Source organism: Vicugna pacos, chromosome 22, assembly GCF_048564905.1.
Source record: "Vicugna pacos chromosome 22, VicPac4, whole genome shotgun sequence".
In the NCBI taxonomy this organism is placed as follows: Eukaryota; Metazoa; Chordata; class Mammalia; order Artiodactyla; family Camelidae; genus Vicugna; species Vicugna pacos.
The window spans coordinates 5,067,940-5,091,120 of record NC_133008.1 but is presented as its reverse complement, the minus strand read 5'-3'; the positions used below and the strand labels follow the sequence as shown (position 1 = coordinate 5,091,120).

The 23,181-nt window shown below is 47.6% G+C and overlaps 1 protein-coding gene across 1 annotated transcript; it reads left to right on the top strand.

Moving 5' to 3' along the window:
• Positions 1-278: 278 nt before the first annotated feature.
• Positions 279-22,990, top strand: LOC140688327 (endothelial lipase-like). Its single transcript, XM_072946950.1, is given in 11 exon segments — positions 279-375; positions 3,237-3,418; positions 5,063-5,242; positions 6,406-6,517; positions 11,636-11,767; positions 11,770-11,856; positions 13,752-13,994; positions 14,693-14,813; positions 15,727-15,945; positions 18,677-18,781; positions 21,013-22,990. Coding segments are annotated over 11 exon segments (1,500 nt in total). The 3' UTR covers positions 21,035-22,990.
• Positions 22,991-23,181: the final 191 nt, after the last annotated feature.

Below are 23,181 nucleotides of genomic sequence, written 5' to 3'. Positions count from 1 at the left end.
GTGAGCCCTGGCTTCCCGCGCGGGCGGCACGCGTGAGGGCAGATCTGGTTCTGGTTCAAGCCCCTTCATAACCCACTCCCTCCACCTCGCGGCTTAGTTTGGCCAAGTTTTCATTTTCCACCTTTTCCACCTTCGGCTGTCTGAGGCCACTCTCTGGTTGAGAGGGGGCTGCCCACTTCGACTCTTACAGGCTCAGACTGCTGGAAACTCCGAGAGGTGTTTTTGTTTATTGTCCTTTTAAAAGCCCTCTTTGGGGGAACCGGGTGTGAAGGGGAAGGATGAGAAACTCCGTTCTTCTGCTCTGCCTCTGGAGAGCCTGTTGTTGCTTTGCCGCGGGAGGCCCCACACCCCTTGGTCCAGAGGGATGGCCGCAAGGTAACGTGCATTTAATTTTATTACCACCCCCACAACTTCTTTTCTGTGCCAGGTCCCCTCTGTCTTGCCCGCCCTTCTTCAATCTTCCTCAGTCCTGCGACATCCTCCTTCCTTTCTCCCTGCGCTGTCCATTTGCTCCTCCTAATCAGCCTTGCAGTCCACTTGTTCCTCCGCGCTTCTGACGAGGGCATCCCCGGCCAGGCACCCAAGAAGCCGCAGGCTGGCGGCTGCGCTGGCCTGCGCTCGCTCTCGCCCCACATCCTTGCCGTTATGTGGTTCCCTTATCTGTGATGTCCAGTCAGCAAAGTTGGCTGCCAGCAGCTCTGTAACCTTGTCTTCCTCGTTGAACCTGGAGTTTTCGAGGCAAGAAGGTTGTTAGAAAAAGCTCTGTCGCCTGGTGCCCCCTTTTTAAATCGTGGAGTAGGTGTTATAAAAGTTAAGGTATCAGGGCATCTGGCTTTGTTTTGATGAGTGCTAGCCATGATCATTTGATGAGTAACTTGAGCAGAGAAGTGGCTGGGCTTATTCCCCAGGTTGCCAGCCATCTCTTCTCCAATACTCTTTCCAGCCCTGGCTCTTCCTCTTCCTACCTCTCCTCCTCCTCCTAGCTGCTAGCTTTTCTTCTGAGTTCTGCATGGCAGTCTCTTCTATTGGAGGAAGCCTACCTTGGAGGAGAGAGGGTAGGGTCACCCAGCAGGAGCATCAAGCCAATTAGTTAGGCAGAGGAGGGAGAGGAACCCCTGAGTTACACCCCATTGTTTCATCTTCTGCTATTCTGCTGGGGTTGGGGTCAAGTGATGTTGGCCCCTGTCAGCTTATGCGCATGTGGAAGGGTTAATTTGAATCAATGGGAAAACCTTGCTTTACTTAACATGTTCCCAACTCTAGTGCAGTTGAATGGGGGTAGGTTACATCTCTAGTTCATTTCCTGGAAAGTGCTACCAACTTCCTTCCAACTTCTACTTTCTGTGATTCTGAGTATTTGGGGATCATTTCATTCATTTGAAAAAGTATTTGTTGTGTAGTGCCTTCTTCCAGAGGAGGGGGTTACAGCAGTGAACAAAACAGGTGAAAACCCCTGCCCCCAAGATCTTACACTTCAGAGATGGGAAGACAAATGGCCAAGTAATTAAGATATATAAATAGTGCTCAGTATTCTGGAGGAAAGTAAAGCAGAAGAGGAAGGTACAGAGGGCTGGTGGGAGAAGGTGGTGTGGTTTTAATCGTGGCCTGGCTTCCTTTACTGAGAAGCTGACCGCTGAGCTTCTGAACTTTAAGGAGGTGACAACGCGCCCTGAGGACATCTGGATGAAGAACTAACATGAACTCCCAGAGGTTGAAGTGATTCGAGCCAAAAGTAGTAGGAATGAGGCTAGAGAACTCTGGGGTCAGAGAGTCAGGTGCTCAGGTGAACGTTTTGTGTCAGTATGGGGGTTTATCCACAGGTCGGTGCCAGGAAACCAGCAGACTCCCTTTCCTTTTCCCCTAGACTTCCTAGCTAGTCTCTCTGCGTAGTTATCTGGGTAGAAATTGGGAGATGTTGAACTAGTTATGTCCATGTTTCAAATTTCTGCCAGTTGGGGCTTTTGTTCTGCTTGTGCATGTTTAGTTGCATTTTCTGAACCTTATCCTTTTTACGTCTGGTGCATTGTTGTCCTCCCCCTTGTCCCCTTCACCACCACCTCCCCACCTCTCTGATCTCTCCCTGACTCCATTTGCTTCCTAACTCTGGTATTCGTTGAGCTCCTGGGATGGTCATTTGTTATCTTTTCCCCTGATTTCTGGGTGACAGGAGAGTTTGATTTCTAATTTCCTAGCTGGTTATTAAGCTGGTTTCCAGGATGGTTGGAAGAGTGCTCGATGGGGTTCATTTGTGACCTTCTGAAATAGTGTGGTGGCAGTACATAGTGTTAAAAGGCCGTAGGCACCATCAGTGACATTGGCTGTGTTTTGGGACTAGAGCCATCTCCTATACGGCACTGTGTGGGTGCAAAGGATCTGAAAGGAGAGATTTTGCTGCTCCTACAAGCTTCCCCATGGCTTCAATAATTTATTTAGCAGGCTTAAAGAATGCCAGGCACATGTCTGGTACTGCCAGGAGTGCTGAGGATGCACGAGGTCTTTGAGGTAAGTGTTGGAGTCGAGACCAGAGCACTACGGGAAGCCCAGTGCATAACAGGTCAACAGCTTCTTGCCTCCAATTCCAACATCCAGATCTTTCAAAATTGAAACATGTGTTCGGTAACTAGTTTGGCAGCAAGATCTGGCCTTACCTGACCTGAACTCTTACTTATTTGGCAGCAAAAACTGACCTGAACTGACAGGAGGATATTTGTAAATTTTTTTTTTTTTTGCCCTTGAGTGTGAGTAGTCATGTATTTCCCTGCAGAAATATTATTGATGTGTTAGATTCATGTGGAGTGCCCCCATACCCCATGGGGGGTGTTATATAATAGATGTTATATATACCATAATGTCTTTCTAAAATCTGAACATTTCTGAATTCTGAACCTCGATGGGTCTCAAGTATTTCAAGAAAAGAATTGAGGACCCATGCTCTGAAAGTAGTAATTTGAGAGAAGGAAGGAGAACTCGTTTGGATAGGGCAGAGAAAGAAAAACAAGAGAGACTTATTTTTTTCAGATTCACAGTAATTGATACTAGTGACTAATTAATACTCTTAAATATTGATAAGATGTCCCTTTTATGACATCTTTGCAACATTTCTGGGAGGGGAGGAGGAAACATTCTGAAACCCGGAGAGGTTAAGTCACTTGCTCAAGCGTGGACTAGAACTAGACCCCAGATCTCTCACCGCCACAGCCTGCTCGTTATACCCATGCTCTGGTCTTTCTCCCCAGATGAGCTCCACAAATCCAGTGATGTACTGGCTGCTGCCAACCCCCCTGTGAGATTTAACCTCCGCACCTCTGAGGACCCAGACCACGAAGGATGCCACCTCTCTCTCGGCCACAAGCAGCCCTTAGAAGACTGTGGCTTCAATGTGACAGACAAAACTTTTTTCATCATTCATGGATGGATGGTGAGCCCAGGGGAGGGATCTCTATGGCTTTACATGAGATTTGGTTTCCTTTGTTTTGGTCAATTAAAAAGAATACTGGTGCTTCCAGATTCCACTCTCCCCCTCTTTTCTTGTGGGCTGCTTGTATTTCAGACAGCTGTGAAGAATGTAATGGGCACTTCGCTGAGGGGGCAATCTGGACTCCAGCAGGGTGGTATTTAACACTGGCACACAGCGGGCTTTCAGAAAGTGGCTGTCCTGAGGACAGCAGCCCAGCTCCACTGGATTTTAAGGGGCCCTCTAATTACACTTAATTACATTGGTCAACCACCACCTCACAGGGGCCATCCCTCCGTAGGAGCTGAGCTACACTGAAGCAGCTTGACTGGCTCAGAGAGACTGCGAGGAGCCAGCTGGCCTGGATGGCTGGCATGGTGCCCTGGTGTTTGTATAGAGATGGCTCCGTTTAAAGGCATTGGGGTCTTTATGTGCCCTAGCTGAGCAATTCACGTTGAAAGGCCCATGACAAACTTCAACAAAAAAAGGACTTTAGCGCTCAGCCTCGGAAGCTTTTGACCACTGAGGGATTTGTTCACTTATATAATGGCAGTCTGGAGGAAAATGGTGCTATTAAGTGAGAGGTTTCTGCCTGGGCTAATTGGGAGGGGACATTCCTCCTCTGAATGATGAGAAATTCATATCCGTTACATGCTTTCTGGTTCTTTAGGTCTATCACCAATGGCTGGGTCAGGCCTGGCGGAGAGGGTAGGAGGCGCCTACCTATGTACCGTAATTGAAGAGATGATTAAGGGCCTGTCCAGCCATCCTCACCCTACAGCCTATGATTAGAATCATGCATTCGAACCTTTTTAAAGGCCCGCTGTCAAAATGCAAATACAAACTGCCTGCCACTTATAAATGGCTTGCATTCCAGAAAGTTCTTTTGTAATCTGCTTGGAACTTGGAACAGCAGTTTCCCATAGAAGTAGGATTGTAAATGGCATTTGGGTTCCCAGGCGAGGCACAGAAAATCTCTTTATCTAATAATGTACTTGTGGATAGGTTTACAACTGGACGTGGTCACCATTTATACTTTGTTTCTGTGGGAAAATGTGTTCTGAGTTCTAATTTGGGATTCCAGAGACCGGTCTTCCTTCCTCTGGGGTCAAGATGGATGGCAGAAATGGGTTGTGGGAAGGGGTCATTAGTTAACTCTGCATTTGCCTAAGAGACAGCATCTCCCTGCATCTCTGAGAGAGAAACTAACTCTCTGGGGCAACACTTCTCAGCTGCTTTTGAATGATGGACCAGGCTACTTACTTGCCTGACTGTGACCAAGACTCAGGCTAACCTAAGGCCAGCATCGCCACCAATTTGTATCTCATATAGTGGTCTTATCGGTCAGTGGGGCAGCAGCAGAGGACACCTGCTCTGAAAGTTTTGATGGGAAAAACTGAGATGTAAAGAGCAATGGAAAACAAACACCCATGTAGCGATCCTGTCTGTGGCTGGCCCTGCTCATGTGCAAGTGTTTGGTGCCTGGGTAGCCAAGGTGAAAGTCCTGGAAGTGGCTTGAGAGAGGTTCATGGAGCTGAATTCCATATTCATGAGGATTTCTGAAACCCAGAAGAAGAATATTTGTTAAACGTCCCCTTTTCTCTGCAGATGAGTGGCATGTTTGAAAGTTGGCTCCACAAACTCATGTCAGCCCTGCAGACAAGAGAGAAAGGAGCCAACATCGTGGTGGTGGACTGGCTTCCTCTGGCTCACCAGCTTTACAGAGATGTGGTCGATAACACAAGGGAGGTGGGACACAGCATTGCAAAGATGCTCAACTGGCTGCAGGTAATGGGACCAAAGGGAGTCCATCTTTCATGAGTGGGACCTTGAACCCGAATCCTCTTAAGAAATAGATCAGGCTGTTACAGTGAACTTCACAGGTCTGAGAGTAACTTTGAGATTCAAATTTTTACTGAATGAAGTATTGCTTGAAATACTTGGAAGCTGGGACTTTAAGAAAGCTTTCTCATTATTGATGCATTTCTGGGTTTTTCTTGTTACTTTAACTTGTGTGGAGAAAATTTGCCTTATGGATCGTTACTTGCTGATGCCCTCAGGTTGGGAATGGTCAGGAGCTTGGACCAGCTGGTAATCTTAGATACCTACTGAAGTCTGCTCTTGCGTCTGAAGGGTGGCTGAACTGAGGGTGGAAAGTGTTGGTTCAAATAAATGCAGCCTAATGCCTTGCATAAAATATGTGTGGAAAACAGATCTTGAGGTCCTATAAAACTTCCTTTTTATAGGTTAATGATGTGCCTGCGGTCAGTGGGCTTAACAGGAGACTGGCAAAGTGACCCAATTATCTGGGCAATGACCTTCCTTAGAAAAGTCCAGGGAATCTGATGATTTCTGGCAGAGCTCTGGTCAGGATTCTTGAACAGTCCCTCAGTCCTCTGCTTAGGTAGTTTTGCTGAGCTTGGTTGCTGAGCTGCGGGTCAAATCCCCGCCTCCTCGTGCCCCCAGCTGAGTGCCCTATCTGGGTACCTGTCTGAGTGCCCATGACTCTAGGGTCCCAGGTGGGCTTGCGGTGAGGAGATTGGCAGCTCCTGGGCCTAAGAGGGCAGGCAGGGAGTACCCTGCGGCGGGCTGGGGGTGGCACTTAGTTTCCAGTGAGTCTGGCGGCTTTGACCTCCACACTGCCACTCCTCCCATCCCCACTCCCCCCTTAGATACTGCCAGAAAAAACAGAAACATGTAGGGGAAAGTTCAGGTATGCAGCTCCTAGTCACAACCTCCACCCTGTCCCCAGCGCTTGGCATTTGAAGTGCCACCAAGTCCTTTTCACTTCCCCTTACCTGGCTGTTTCCCATCTGTGTTGCACCATCAGCAGTGCCAGCCATGCCCCGGCTCCCATGTCTCTTTCCCGGCGTGATTGACATTGAATTGGTGGTGTCCCTGCGGGCTCAGGACCACACTCTCCACTCACACACTCCTGTGACTTTCTGCAGGGGCAGGATGACTTTTCTCTCAGGAATGTTCACTTGATTGGCTACAGCCTTGGCGCTCACGTGGCTGGATACGCGGGCAACTTCGTGAAAGGCACTGTGGGCAGAATCACAGGTAAGCTCTGCTTCCTCTGCTGACAGCTGATGCCAGAGCTCCCTTGGCCGCTGCGCCCACCTGGCTTTTCTGAACCAGGGTGCACCCGGAGAGGCAGCTGGAGTGAGCTGTAAAGGGTTAGCTTTGGGAGACACCTAGAGAACATCTAACCCAGGGCTTTTCAAATGTTCTTTTTAGTCAAGAGCCCTCTTTGCAGATTGAACTTGGGCAGGACCCCAGTCTATGAAGCACATAGAGGAGGTGTTTTGGGCGAAGCTGGGCATTTGTGGGCAGTGTTAGCCTTGTTACTTGGGCCTCTCCCTTCTCCGGAGGGGTCTCAGGGTCTCAGAGCATCGGGGAGCACAGTTTGAAAACCACTGTTCTAGTCCAGCAGGTGAGGTAACACCCAGGGGCAAATATAAGACTCAAGGGCAGAGCTGGTGCCAAGCCTGGCCTGTGAACTGGTGCTCTCTTCCAGCCTCTGCCCATCGTACCCCAGGACCTCAAGGGAGAGGAATGAGTGGTGGACTGTGGTTGAATTCTTGTTCTTATTTCACCCGCCAACGTCCTCTTTCCAATGTTTGGCTGGCATTCTTATCAGGGATAACTGCCTGTTTAGGAACGGTGGTTAAACTATGTCATTAAAGAGACATTTCTGATATTGGTACCCAGGTTGTCAATAGAATATCAGATTTTCCATCTTGGTGGTCTTTTGATGTGAGAGTCTGACTTAAATCATTGAATCATTTAATGATTACAAAAACTGGGAAGGATTTTCTTTCCCAGTTTGGGGCCCCCTCAAACACACACACGCAATATGGCTTCTGCGAGGTGAAAATTAAGGGCAAATTTGTTGCCCTGAACTTTTATCCCCCTTCTGGGATTCTTTTATTTGTCTGCTCTCCCAGTTTCTCCCTCACCTCCCACATATTAAAGGTGCAACCTAAAGGGAAGAGTTAATTTCTTTCCCGGCAATGTTTTCATTTTGAAACAGGACTCAGGTAGAAGGAAGTTCTTAGCTAAAGAATGATTTAGTAAAGGTAGAATTTCAGGTTTCAGCAACAAGCTGGTAAGGTACATTTAAAAATATATACATTTGTGAATATGTATATTTTTTTATTTGTGGAAAAAAGGAAAAGTAAAGAAAAAAGAAAAAAGAAAGAAAAAATATATTTATTTGTGAGGTTTTAGTGATCTTCCTCCAACCATTGTCCGCGGGGTTAGGTCTAATGAGTACACACACACACTCCTCTAAATCCGACTATGTGATTCAGCATAGCTTGAGAGCGTTTTTTGTTTTTTTTTGATTATCAAGACATGGATTTTTTTAAAATTGTCAATTGGCCTGAACTGTCTAACGGGCAGTGATTGTGCTGCCACACGTGACTGCTCATTAACCCGTTGCCGGAGCAAACACTTCGGTTCAGCCTCAGCCCCTGTGGGTTCCGCTGTCTGGGCGCCCCTCCCAGCCCCCAGGGAGAGGCGTGGCGTTGCAGAGCCAGGCCAGCTGTGCTGGGACTGCAGCACACACGAGGTCCCCACCAGAACGCCAGATCCCCACCAGAGCGCCGGAGCTGGAGTGCCCTTGGCAACAAGGACAAGCTGCAGCTCCTCCATCTCCCTGTTTCTAAATCTGAAATGTGATGGGGCTGGTGGGAGTGTTCCAGTTCTTCCCCCGGCCTGTCTGGGTGGGAGCTGCTGAGATTCGGGCTTTGCGGACAGAATGCTAATCAGCTGTCTGCAAGGAGCGTCAGGCCGCCGTGTCCTGTGCACAGCCTTTCCCTCTGGCCTTTCTCTGTGGAGTGGGGGCCCTGGGGTGAGCATTACAGGAGGGGGCGACCTCTGTCCAGTTGCCAGGCAGCACCTCAGAGGGTATTTGGCTGACCTGACGCACGCTGCTGCGCATGTCTGATGGGGGAGGCCTGTGCCCTCTCCCCAGACTTCCCAGGGTCTGGGAACCAGGTGGTCCTGACTGGTAAGAGGAGCAGAGACGGCAGCTTGCGTGGGGTCCTGAGGCCAGTGATGCTGCTATCCAGAGGCCCGCAGAGGTCCTTCACCTGGGCCTGCGGGGGGTACCTGAACCCTAGCCTTGCTCGGATCAGAGAGCTGTGGACTGGGGTTTGCTGGAGTTTTACCCTCTTAGGCTTCTGAGGGAATTCCGTGATACACTGAGGAAGAGGTCGTATATTTCTAATTAAACTTGTGTCTTGTGAGCTATAAATAAATAAGCAAGCAGATTCATCTATACATTCAAGAAACATGAGTTACATGTCCACCCTGCAGGCTCTGGGCTAGATACGACCAACTGTCAAGTACCCAGCGAGTGGTATTTCACACCATCTCTGAGCCGCACAGCATCTGGGTGAAAGGATCTTTTGGGCTTCATTTTACAGATGGGGAGACTAGGACTCAGTGCTTAAGTAACGGGTCCCATATCTTGCATGCCGAGGAGCAGGACTGGGATTCGAACCCAGGCCGTTGGATTCCAGAGTGTGCAACTCACCCCTACGCCACCCTGCTGCTGTTCCGCTGGGAGAGATGAGGTCGCTGTTGTGCAGCAGGCTCTGCCCTGCTCTTTCCCTGTGTGTGTTCATGTGCATACAAGAGTGTATGCGTGTGCATGCATGTATGTGTTCCATTTACTGGACAGGACACCTTTGGAGGAATCTGACTGAAAGGAAGCGGTGATTCTCCAACTTCTCTTTTTGGAGGGGATACGTTCACCCTCCCATTCTTAGTTAACAAGTGAATTGTGCAACTTGTCCCCGGAGTCCGATGGGTCCTGGCTGTGTGTCAGGTTGGGTCAGCCTGCCTGCCAGCCGGCCTTTCGAGAAGACCCATCAGCCACCTGCATTCCTCCAGCCCAGCTTGGTTTCCATGGCACTGACCGTCTGGTGGAGACTTTTGTTCACCAATACAAGAGCCACTAGCTGCACTCTCACTCTCACTAGCTGCAAAGCAGAGTGTTCCCCTTTTCTTTCTTTCTTTCTTTCTTTCTTTCTTTCTTTCTTTCTTTCTTTCTTTCTTTCTTTCTTTCTTTCTTTCTTTCTTTCTTTCTTTCTTTCTTTCTTTCTTTCTTTCTTTCTTTCTTTCTTTCTTTCTTTCTTTCTTTCTTTCTTTCTTTCTTTCTTTCTTTCTTTCTTTCTTTCTTTCTTTCTTTCTTTCTTTCTTTCTTTCTTTCTTTCTTTCCTTTCTTTCTCCTTTCTATCTTCCTTCCTTCCTTCCTTCTTTCTTTTATCCCAGGGGATATGGTGAAAGGCTGCCTGTGTCAGTATCGTGGTCCTTGCAGCCACTGAGAAGTCATCCTGGGCTACTCTGGGAGGCCCCCCCATTTGTGCCATCTTTCTTTTGGGTCCTGGGCCAGAGATGAGCCCCCAGGCAGCCTGGGCTCCCTTTCTGCCTCCGTCATTCATACGTGTTCCTAAACTTCTCTAGAAATGATTTCGCATTTCAGTCTCTACCAGTTCTCATGACGAGTGAGTTCTACAAGTTTCCTGTCTACTCTGGACAACAGCCCTGCCTTTTGTTTATCCTAAAATTACCCCATCTCTAGTTTGACAGTGTGTTTCCTGGTTTCATCACGCTGGGGTCTGGGGAACACAGTTCTGTTTCCCGTCTCCTGCTTTCACAACTCTGTTCTTGGTCATACCTCCTCTCTCCCTTGGTGTTTCCATATCTGGGCTTCTCAACCTTGGCACTATTTGCATTTGGGACCAGATAATGGTTGTGTGGGAACTGACCTGTGCCTTGTAAGATCTACATCCCTGGCCTCTATGTGTTAGATGTTAGCAGTTTCTTCTCTCCCTCACCCTCAACCGTAACAACCGAAAATGTCTCCAGACATTGCCAAATATTGCAAAATCCCTCCCAGTTGAGAACTGTGGTTCTAGACTAACCAAATCCCCTTCCTCTGCTGCACGTAATCTTTTCTTAACTTTCTCCAGGTCCTCTCTCTGTGTCTGTAGGGCAAACAAAGAGCCTTCTAGGTTGGGATGAATCCAGCTCCCATGGTTACTTAAGCTTCGTGATAGTAGGAAGTATTTACACTGACAAGCACTTAGTCTCTTAACAGCTCACACGATCTGTGTGAATTGAGACATTCAGTTTCCATTCTATAGATGGTACTCAAGCATGGAGCTGTTTTTCAAAATCAGGTCCACAGACCAGCTATTTTTAGGATCACCTGGGGATTAAACCCATATTTCTGGGCTTCGCACCAGATCTACCAATCAGAATCTCTCAGGGGTCGGGGAATCTGCATTTTATGCTTTGCAAATTCTTTTTATTTTTGGAATGGTTTTACATTCATGTGGCTTCAAGACTGAAAGACGGTGAAAGTATCTCTTCTTGTCACTGTCTTCCCAGTTCCTGCCCTGCCCTCCTCCCTATCACACGTACACACAGGTAACAGATAATACAGGAGTTTGTGCGTCCTTCTCGAGTTTTTCATAGCTCCACAGTGGAATCTGAACTGGTAAGAAGCTCCCCAGAGATATTTGTGCTGTATCAAATGTGAGAACCTGTGTTCTCTGCAGTGTTGCTTGCCTGTCAATGCAGAACATTTGCAAGCAAAAAGGTTTTTTTTTTTTTGCGGCTGCAAAAGCGAGGCATTCTGGAGGCGTGGAATGTGGATGCTCAGTGTGGCTGGGGTACCCTCTCTCTTACCATCTACCCCAGGCCTGATTCAGAACTAAAGGAAGGGAAAGAGTTAAGTCCAAATACAACGAGCTCAGTTTGGGGAGACAGTCTTCCCTCCATAGGGGTAGGTAGCTCAGTTATTCTGTCAAACTTATGCTAAAATTAAGGCTGTGAAGGCTCTCAGTGGCAGAATAAATGGCAGGAGTGGCTTAGTCTCAGCCGGCCCGCGTTCTTTCTAGAACTGCTCCAGTTCTGGCAGGGCACGGTTCCTCAGAGCCAGGTGTCCGCTGAATATTGTGGCCAGTTTACTAAGTCAGCGATTTGTCAGGATAGGTGAAGGCTGCAGAAGAAAGCATAAATTCCTCTCCAGCGGGCACCACACTGTTCACGATTCACAGAGCAGGGATGTCTTCATCTTGACTCGCCGACTGAGCTTTCCATCAGGACTTGTTGCCTCGGTGCCCCTGACACAGCGGGTCTCGGCCCCTCCTTCTGCTGCAGGTCTGGATCCTGCCGGGCCCATGTTTGAAGGAGTGGACATCCACAAGAGGCTGTCCCCTGACGATGCGGACTTCGTGGATGTCCTGCACACCTACACGCGTTCCTTTGGCTTGAGTATTGGGATTCAGATGCCTGTGGTCACATTGACATCTACCCCAATGGGGGTGACTTCCAGCCGGGCTGTGGACTCAATGATGTCTTGGGGTCAATTGCATATGGAAGTGAGTTCCTTCTCATTTGTTTTGACTCTCTTATCACATCTCCTCCTAAATCAGCCAGAGCTGTTAGTGCTCCCTACAACATCCATTTCACTATTTCCACTTCCCCACCACAGTGGCCGTCCAGCACTGTTCATCCTACAGTGCATCACCCTGCAAGCGTATTGACAGCCTTCCCATGGTCCTTGCTCTGCCTTCTTACGCTTTAAGGTCACAGTTATTATTGATCAATTTTGTTTCATAACAAAAGAAATACATGTTCCTTGGGGGAGAAACCAAGCATTGTAGAATTGCACAGAGCAAAATGTAAAAATACCCCTCACCTCCCGCTCCTGCTTTCACTCTCCACAGGTAGCCAATATAAGCAATTGTGTGTGTATCTTTCCAGTCTTTTTGTTTTGCATATTTGTGTGTGTGTGTGATATTTTTAAAAGTCACATTATTCTGCAACTTTGCTTTTTCAGCCCTAATATAGACTATGGATATTCTTAGACATCAGAGCACACAGATCTACTTACCTTATTCTTTTTATTGTTCTTTTTTTGGGGGGGTAATTAGTTTTATTTATTTTAATGGAGGTACTGGGGATTGAACCCATGACCTCATGCATGCTAAGCATGCAATCTACCACTGAACTCTACCCTCCCCCTTATTCTTTTTAAAGGCTGTATAATATTCTTTAGCATGGATGCACTATAATTAAATTTTTTATGACATTTTAAAGAAGTATAATCAAGATACTTTCTCCATTCACTTATCATTTATCTTCCTGAATGCCTAAGCCTTTTCCCAGCTGACTTGAGCCGAACTGCATTTTTGCTGCTGAAACTGATGAGCTGGGTTTCTCCTTTGCTCACTGCCTTGCATCTGACAGCATCTCTAAGTCTTGGCCCTGGCTGGCTGTCTCCACTCTGATGCTCTGCTCTTTGGATGTCCCACTCTGTCACTCAGTCTTAAGTTGCCCTTTCCCAATATGATAATATCCAAATAGCCCCTGCAGGGCATGGGGGTCCTTGCAAGAGGAGTTCAGCCCTGCCTTAGGGGGATCAGATGATGGCATTTCTTAAGGTTGGTAGTGTGAGTGGGAAAGGGGTACAGGTGGCTTTGACAAATTTTCCTTAAGGTGCCAGGATTTACTGAAACTATTGGCTTTAGCCTCTGGTTATAAGGAATAATGATGTACTATGGACCAGAAAAATCCAAATTATAGCCCTAACTTTGCAAACAACTGACTGCATGACCCTGAGCAAATTACTTCACCTCTAAGGGCATTAGGGTCATAATCTATAATTGAAAGAATTAGACTAGAATGAGGTTGGCAAACATTTTCTTAGAAGGACAGCTAGTAAATAATTTTAGGCTTTGAAGGCCATATGGCCTCTGTTTCAACACCTCCACTCTGTTGCCATAATGTGGAGGCAGCCAGAGACAATAGGTAAACGAAAGAGCGTGGCTATGGTCTCATAAAACTTTACGACAAGGGGTCCAGCCTGCAAGCCCTAGTTTGCTGAGCCCTGGACGAGATGATGTTTAGCATCTGATCCATTTCCAGCATTTTGTGACCACACAACTCTATCAGGGCACAGTGACTCCCGCTGCACAACTGGTCTCCATCACCCTGTTTAAGTGCTTGTCCTGTGTTCGTTCTTGCTCTTTATTGCTTTGTATGAATCAGAGCTGTCTTCATACCTAGAGGGCAAGCAGTTGAGTGGCAGGACTGGCCTTCAGTCCTACTGAGAGCACATCTCTGGGCAAGGGTTAAGAATTGCATAAACAAGTGTACGAACAGCGACATGCAATGCAGTTCTCACTGACGAGGTGTTCAGTACTTACTGACCGAGGGGGCCAATCCCACAGGAGCAGCTCGTGCTGACGGTCTCCGTCTCTCCCTCCCCCAGCAATCGCAGAGGGGGTGAAGTGTGAGCACGAGCAGGCCGTGCACCTCTTTGTCGACTCCCTGGTGAACCAGGACAAGCCGAGCTTCGCATTCCAGTGCACGGACTCCAATCGCTTCAAAAAGGGCATCTGTCTCAGTTGCCGGAAGAACCGTTGTAATAGCATTGGCTACAACGCCAAGAAAACGAGGAACAAGAGGAACAGCAAAATGTACCTAAAAACCCGGGCGGGCATGCCTTTCAGAGGTAACCTTGGTCCCCGTCCGTGTTGCCCTGGGGGAGGAGCTTTATCTTTTTTCCTCCTTCTAAATACCATGTTGTAGAACAGGACACATTCCAGCAGTTAATTTAAGTCATTGCAAATCAGGTTATGTTGTGCATGCCCTAGTAAAGTTAATCTTTAAAAAATTAACGATGGGGACTCCTTTTGTGGTGGGAAGCATCACTCTAGGATCACGAATATCAATATCTTAAATTTCTATCTTGCATTTAGCTTTTCAAAGCTGTCCTATATTTGTTTTCTCACTTGATTGTCAACATAGTCTGAGGTAGGACCAACAAGAGATCAAAATTATGCCTTGCATTTTTATAACATGTTATAAAACCATAAGGTTTTGTGGGTATTGTGGGTGTTATTTTACACATGAGGAGGTTGGGGCTCAAGAGGTTAATACCTTGGTTTTTAATTCAAAGTCACACAGCTGGAAAGTATCTAGGTCAGAATCCCCCAAAGTTTTCCCTAAACCCCAAGTTCAGGGCTCCTTCTTCTGCAGTGACCTCTCAGGCCATCAAGCAGAGTGAGATCAGAGGGAGGTAGAGGCTGGGCTAGACCCAAAGGATGTTAGTCCCTAAAAACTCACTGTGCTGGGTGACTCAGTTTGGGTCAGGGTGCCCTACGATGACAAACCAGGCTCACACATGTCTTTATTCTGCTGTCTCTGCAGTTTATCATTATCAGATGAAAATCCACGTCTTCAGCTATAAGAACGTGGGAGAAATCCAACCCACCTTTTATGTCACCCTTTACGGCACCAGTGCAGACTCCCGGAGTCTGCCTTTGGAAATGTAAGCCATGTGTTTCCTTTGCTGGGTCCAGGACAGAGCACAAGTTGGTTTGAGAAGGAGAGAGAGTGCAGTCACAGGCGGACAAGTGCAGGAGAGTGTAGTCTGGGAGGAGATGAGTGGTTCCTCTCTTCTTCTTTATATCCTCTGCTGAGCCCTTGATTCAGAATGTTTCTGGGAGGGAGCGCCTGGGATGAATCAGAAGCATGAGAATTTGCTGTTTCATCTCAGACAATGCCTGATTCCTGAGGCTTTAGGAAATTTGGAACTTAATAAATGTCATCCCTGGCCCGTTTTTAGTTCTCTGTGGGAGGGGCACATAGCAATGTGTACACAGCCACTGAGCACTTACAAGGTGCAAAGCACCATGCTGAGTAATGCTGAGATTGCAAAGTAACATCATCAGAGGACTCGCTTCCAGGGCTCAGGGCCGAGTGGGGGGACCAGGCTTGTATGCCCACATAGTTGTGCACACAAATGGGGTGAGGCAGCCTCCCCCAAGTGCCAAGTGAAAGGGATAGGCAGGAGGGACTGGGAGCTCTGAGGGAGAAGGATGCCTGTGGGCTGAGAGCAAGAGGACATTCTTGAGTGAAAACGTGTCTTCTTTGTGCTTTCTCATGTCTGTCCTTTCCTGGTCCTATTCCCTCCTAGGAAGTAGCCTAAATGGGGAGATGCTCCTGTCCCCCCCAGGAAGGGTTTTGATAAGAAGCTGAGGTGCCATGGGCAAGGTCTGCATGAAGCAGAGCTGCGCTCCTACCTGGTCCTGCTGGTGGGACATGGCAGGCATTGGAGAAAGGGACCTCTTGCTCATTTCTCTCACCTGCTGGGGGCAAGTGCTGCTATCGTGTCACCCAAAGTGGTGCTGCAGTTTTCCAGGTGGCAGGGGACTGACACCAGCTTCTTCCTCCCTTTACAGAGTGGAGCAGATCGGGCTGAATGCCACCAACACCTTCCTTGTCTACACTGAGGAGGACCTGGGAGACCTCCTGAAGATCAAACTCACTTGGGAGGGGACATCTCAGTCCTGGTACAGCCTGTGGAAGGATCTTTGCAGCTACCTGACTCAATCCCGCAACTCCGAGCGGGAGCTGAATATCAGGCGCATCCGGGTCAAGTCTGGGGAAACCCAGCGGAAGTAAGTGCCCCACAACCCTTTTCCTGTCCTGTGTCAATGGTCAGCAGAAGGCGTGTGCTTGGCAGCGTCCTTTCCTTTGCTGAGCACGCACCTTCCAGCCTTCTGTATCTAGAGCATTTGGCAAAACCTCAAACCCCATGCAGAGAAAAGTGATTTCCAGATTAAGGCCTCTTGTCAACTGTTGTGCAGCTTGTGCCCGAACACAGGCCCTCAGCTGAAAGGGGTGGGCCAGCGAGGGCTCGAATCCAGCCCTTGTCCCATTTACCAAGCCCTGTGTCAGCCTGGAGGAGTGGAGCTTCTCCTGGACAGCGCTCTTTAGGAGTGCTGCTTGTTAATCTGCTTGCTCTGGGGTCCATGCAACCAAAAGTCTTTGCTTGCTCCCTTTCAGAACAAACCAGGCTATCAAGTCTAGGAAGCCTGCACAGATGAGGTCTGCAGGGGGACCTGGTTTCCCTTGCATCCAATTTTCGGAGCATTAAACCTGTCCTTGGGAGGCTCGGACTCAAGGACATGGGTGGGGTCCTAACGTCGAGTAACTGAGATTCCCCAGTGCCATGCCAGCTGGCATCTTCCCCATGTCTGCTAACTAAGCCTAGCACAAAAAGCCACACCTTTGTTTATCAGCCCCTAAAACCGTGCCTTGGCTCTCTGAGCAGTTTCTGTCTACGTGGAAGCCAGGGAAACCTGGCAGACCTCTGTCTAGCAAGGAGGTTTTCTTGGCCAAGTCCTTCTGCAGACCTCTGGGAGGTCATTGCCATGTTGGGACGGCGGGAAGCAGCCTCCATCCCCTGTGCATGTCCTCCGGTGTTTTCTCCATGGCAGGTCTTCACGTGTCCCGTGTCCATCCACCACCTATGGTGCAGCTTGGCCAAGAGGGGAGTGGAGGCCTGGGTCCCTTGTTTGAGTGACTCTGGTCTAGAAACCTGTGAACTGGGGCAGGGAGCAGGGTTGCAGGGGGTGGTGTGCCAGCTGTGGGGGAGCTGTTAGCACTCAGGCTGTGGTCTGGATAGTTGTGTGTCTTCTCCCTTCTCTTGGCACTTGTAAGTGCAGCCTGAACCTATGTGTGGTAGCAGAAAGATGATCTTTTTTTTCTTTGTTTTAGAAAGATGATCATTTTTATAAAACATTTCAAATTTTATAAACCACTGAGACTTAATATATGTAAACCATTTTTCATATTGGTTTCAGATACGAGATTTTAAAAAGGAAAACATTACAGAGAGAGTTGAAGCCCCTTTGTGCCCCTCCCCCATCTGACTCCTCCCCCTCCAAACCAAATGCACTAATCTTCCGACATTAACTATTGTTGGTGTGTTTCCCTCCTTCATGGAATTTATGCCTTCATTTCTTCTGTTTATATCTATAAACAACCTATAGAATTGTTTTGGTTGCTTCTGAAATTTACATGAGTGGACCTATCCCTTTAAAAGTTGCTTTTCTCCATTCGACACTGTTTGTAAGGTTTATCCAATACGTACAGATCTTGTCTGTTCTCCTTTAACTCCTACATGTAAACCGCCATCGTGCAAGCAATAGTTTTGCCATTGTTCTGCTGAACCTTTGAGTCGTTGCTGCTTTTTTGCAGTCACAAATAGTGCTGAGACGAACAGCCTGGGACATCTGACCTGTGTGCGTGTGTGAGGGCTTCTCTGGGGTGTGTTGAATAACTGGGCTATAGTATGTGTATTCTCCAGCTGGACCGGGTATTACTAAATCCCTCCCCAAAGTGGTTGGACCAATTTTCAGTCTCAGCCACAGAGTAAGAGCTCCCTCTCCCCTTCCTCCTCACCTACATTTGGTGCACACTCTGGCCATTCATTGGGTCTGAATTGGTCCCCTACTGTTCTCATTTGTATTTCCTGATTATGAGTGTGGTGGGTGTTTATGGGCTCTGGGCTCCTGATAAAGCTTCTGAAAGCTGTTCTGCATGTGGCTTTTGTCCTGCTGGTAAGCATCAGGGTCAGGCATCCCACACATCTACCGGTCACAGGATCATGCTGACCACACACCACCGAAGCTGGGGCCGCGCGCAGGGTTTGGCTCTAAGTTATAGTTGAAGTGGTTATCGGCCCACTGATTCTTCCTGTGATCTTGGTTGTCTGTTTCTTGAATCTTTGGTGTTGACTCACAGCTGAGTTCCAGTGACACTTGTCAGTGAATATTTCTGAACACTGTGCTGGAAGCACCTGGAGTTCCTCCATTCAAGGAGCTTACAGTCCACCATAGGTGACGGGAATCCACATGCTATTCAGGGCGGGATATAATGTGTTGGAATAGGACACAACCTTCATAATGAACTCTATGCCGTAAGAAGTGATGGAAATGACAAAAGCAACGTTTATAGGGATGCGCCTATTTATTAAATTGGGAGATCAAGGGAGTGTTAGATTAGGAAGGTCTCGGACAATCGGGACAGCCTCCAGAGAGGTTGTGCCTTGAAAGCAGCCAGCCTTTTGGGTAGGCAGAGGGGAGAAGGGGGAGGGGTGGGATTAAAGGCTGTATGAGCTGAATCTTGGGAGACGGCAAAGTGAGACACAGTTTAGAGTGCTTGTAGCAGCAGCGGAGAGTTCGGAAGATTCTTGAGTCAGGATTGGCACGATGAAAACTTCCCTTTTCTCCTTGCTCCATCCACCCCAGATCCTGAAGGCACCGTCTGGCTGATGCAGGGTGCAGCCATGTGCACCCCGACCCTGGACTTTTGGCTTCACTGGTGGTTTCTTTTTCCTCCTAGATTGACTTTTTGTGTAGAAGATCTCGAGAACACCCGCATAGCCCCTGGCCAAGAGCTCTGGTTTCACAAGTGTCGGGATGGCTGGGGAATGAAAAACGAAACCAGGTAACCGGGACCTTCTCAGAGGTTCAAGCAGTGCATGTTGACGGGTCCCCTAGCGTACACTGGACATGAGTCTGGGCACTCGGGACATAGTGGTGAACAAAACAGACCAAAGTCCGTTCCTTTATGAAGCTGATCTTCTGCTGGAAGGAGAAAGACAAATCAGTGGGATAGACAGGGTGTTGGAGGGTGTGAGTGTCCCTTTGCCTCTTGTTCTACCTCACCCTGTAAGGGTCACAGCCACGGTCCTGCTGGAATGAAGTCTTTCCAGGACTAAGTCCCCGGAGTTGGCACCCACGTCCCCAATTTGGATTGAACTTCTGTGTAGTGGCCAGGGCTGAGGGAAGTTCCTGGGGCTTCCTTCTGGGCTCTAGGCTGGACTGGAGAGTTGGGTGGGAGGTAAGGGAGAAGCACAGATGAAGTCCTCTTTTAAGGTTTTCTGGAACCCAGGCTGGTGTAGGTGAATATTAGTGGGCAACTCTCCCCCTTTTTTGAGAAGCAGGAGTGCTCGTGTGTGTGGCTCTGTATGCCACCAAGGGGTCATCTCGCTTCAGTGTCCCCATTGCCCCATGCTGGGGTCTCACTGTTTCAGAATTGGGAAGGCTGATCTCACGGTATAAGGAAGTGGGTACATCCAAAAGGGGAATCTGTCACATACCCTCTGAGCCTAAATGCCTCCTGAGGAGGAGGGAGATGGCCCCCCACAAGCCCCTACCCTTTGCCCCGTCCGAGGTACTAGATAATAACGCTGCTGCCGTGCACCAAGCATGCAGTGTGCACGCACTGGCATTCAGTGCCCCCCACACATCATCTCATTTGCTTTTATCATCAAGCCCAAAATGCTGGTATCATTAAGTATGTGAACAGTTAGGGAACCCCAGGCTCAGGGAGGTTGACTCACTTTTTCCCAGTCCTGCAATGGGTGATGGCAGAGTGAGGATATGAAGCAGGTTGGTTTACCCTGAAGCCCGTGCTCTTTCTTGAGCATGGAGGTCCCAGTTGCTCAGAGAAGTCACCTCTCCTTCATGTGGGTATCAATTATCAAGCAGCTGCACCCATGCTGGGGTCCCCTGTGATTAACTGTCTGCCAACCCTGAGGACCAGGCTACATCCCAGCTGCTCTGTCTCAGGAACATCAATGTGACCACAAACTCCGTGATCACAGGACTTGTGGGATTCTGAAAACTGCCCATCTAATTAAGTGACTCAGTCTAGTGTAGGCTTATATGATTTTCTACTATGATAATAATTTTAATTCTTTATGTTTGTATTCAAATGTATACCTTTCCAAATGCTTCCATATGTATTAATTTCATTGATCCTCAGAACAGCCATGAAGATTGCAAGAAGGGTTGCTATTCTTATCCTTATTCTTTTTTTTAAACATTTTTTTATTGAGTTATAGTCAGTTTACAATGTTGTGTCAAATTCCAGAGTAGAGCACAATTTTTCAGTTATACATAAACATGCATATATTCATTGTCACTTTTTTTCACTGTGAGCTACCACAAGCTCTTGTGTATATGTCCCTGTGCTTATCCTTATTCTTATATATTTCCTTTCTGCTCCAGAACTTCTTAACAGTTGAGAATGCTGTAACTGCCTCATAATACCTCTTTGAGAAAACAAATTATCCTTTCCTTTACCCTTAAAGGAGCAGAAAATAATGGGAACTCAAGTCATAAATTAACACCTAGTCACATGTTAGCCCTTAAGTACTCTCTCTGCTGACATGGATACTGTTCACCTGTTCACTGAGAAGGAGACTGAAGTTCTGAGAGGTCCCATGGCACATCAGTGTAGCTGAGACTAGAATCAAGATCTCTTGACTCTGCCTTGCCCTCTTCCTGCCACACTGCAGGGTCTCTTGTATTTCAGATCAAAGCAGCGAGGCATTGATAGTTCTCTCTGCAGTTGTGTCTGTGCATGTGCCTGTGTGTGCGTGTGCGTGTGCCTGCTGTGGGTCAGTGTTGTGCAAAATCTGCAAATGCCAGCATTGAGGTATATGGAACTAGGAACCCCGAGTGGGCTCCAGAGTGGTGTTTCTCAAAGTGAATCTGTGGCTTGATGGGGAAGCGGGAGGAAGGAACACTCAGGACCTTCTCCATTTGTTCTGAAAGGGAAGCAATAAAAGAGTGTGATGAGGTATGTGAGAAAGCTTGGTCTTGAGGTAAACAGAGCTGTGTCTTTGCTATGCCAGCTAATGAATCACACTTCCACGTGGTTCCTTTCAGTCCAACCGTGGAGCATTCCTGAGGGTGCCAGCAAGGGCCCCCACCTTCCAAACACATGGAGGAACGTTACTCCTGAGGACCCACCTGCTGGAAGGACCCCTCTTGACGCTGGAGCCCTGGAAAGAGCCTGCTTGCTGGGCCCAGCACCTGGCCTCCTGTGATGGCTGGGACTTCTCGCCGGAGTGGACCACGCACTGCTGTTCCTGCTGCTGCTCTAGAATAGCGTTAACTCCAGATCTGTGTGCAAACAGCTGAATGCCAGGCCTCTGTGCACCTCGGGCTGGTTTCTCAGTGACCAGAGGAGCCTGTGCTTCACCTGACAAGGAACCCTGGCCCTGGAGTGGCTCTGTATGGAAAGCTGTCGGCTGTCTGACCTGACTTGAGTTGTCGTGAGGGGTCTTTCTGCTGGAAGCTGACTTGTGTCAGGATGGCAGACCTGGGACCTTATTCACCCGGGAGGGGAGAGTAGGTCTGGGGAGGCCCTTGCTGTTGTTGGGGTTCAATTGGGTAACCGGCTAAATGTACTGTTTACCTTTTAGACATTCCATCCTGTTCCCCAACTCACTCTCTGAAGCACACATCATTGGGTGTCTTATTTTCCCATTGCTCCCTTTTTAATTGGACAGATGTTTATTAAGCACTTAAACTTAATTAGCACGTGGCTGTAGACACATTAGTAAGTCGCTGCAGACCACTTCCTCATTTGAAACCCAAGGGGGTTAAGATGTCTAAACTCCCTTCGAGTTGAGATGATCCATGAATATGCACGTGATGAAAGGCACGTGGGGCACTGGGAAGGCTACAGGATGTAAGAGTTGAAGACCCTGAGGGTTAAGTGATTTCGACCTATTTCTTCTTAGTTAACGTGCATCCCCTTTAAGCGTGACATCTTTGATCACCAGCAGAGTGGTAAGCAGAGTATCAGATGTGCTGGGGCCAGAATGGTGACCAATGGCCAAATGTGACTGCTTCAGAGCAAAACCTCTTCCGTGTAGGAAGTTGGAAGGTATTACATAGGTTATACATATCTGTTTATACAGAAACCAGCACCTGTCACACACAGCTGGTGCCAAGATTTAATTAATGCAGTGTTTTTTTCCCTCCTTGGAATACCTTGCTCTCATATGAGTGCCTTTTCTGAGTTGAGCATTGTCAAAAAGCCTCCAATTCTAGATCTCGATTTGAATTAATATACATGATATCTGAGGAACCCTTTTATAATTTTCTAAAGATTTGAACATGCATCACTTAATTAGAGACTCACAACAGGGGGTGAGAAGGGCAGTTACTATTATCTCTGCTTTACAAAAACCCAGGCTTAGTGAGGTTTGGCCACATGCCTAGAACTATATACCAAGTTGGTGGTGGAGCCAGGTAAGGACCCAGACCTCCTGGAGGCAATGCCCATGGTATGGTAATCTATGCAACTCCATCAAGACTTCTACATCGTTTCCCACCAATATGCCCCAGATATGACAAACCAGGACTCTTTTTCAGAGCCATCCAGAAAACCCTAAACCCTTTTATTGATAAATAACCGGGAGAACGAGAGTGCCAAATGGTTTGGATTTTTATGGATGAGGTTAATTTGGAAGGAGATGTGATGCCAGGTGGTGGTGGTGAAGCGTGATTTTCTCTGTGCTTAGGTTTTTAAAGGGCATTGTTTTAATCTGTATTGTGCCAAAGTTGTATCTTTGTTCAGTGCCAAACCTCCGAAGACATGACCAGTCAAGTACCTTAATTCAAGGTATTTTTTATCAATCCAACGGGGTGCTTTTTCTGTTACTTCTGTGATTTCTAGCCGAAGTAGAGTTTGTTATTGACTGTGCATCCTGGTTACTTTCTGCTTCTGCTTTTAGTAACAGAAGCCTTGGGAATCAAATCCCCAGTGGGTCCTGTATTATACATTTGGCTTGAAGCCTTATTTGTACATAATGATGCTTTTTTTTTTAATGCTTACAATACTATTTATTTCTCAAGTGTATATAATGTATAAAAACAAATATATGGTTAGTTTTTACTTTATGATTAACCCATTTCAAGATTAAAAATTGTTAATAGTGAAATAATAAAAATCTACAAAATTCTTAGTGGTCTGGCAACTCAATTCTTTCTGGGGGGGTAATTAGGTTCACTTATTATTTATATACCTTTAGAGGTGGTGCTGGG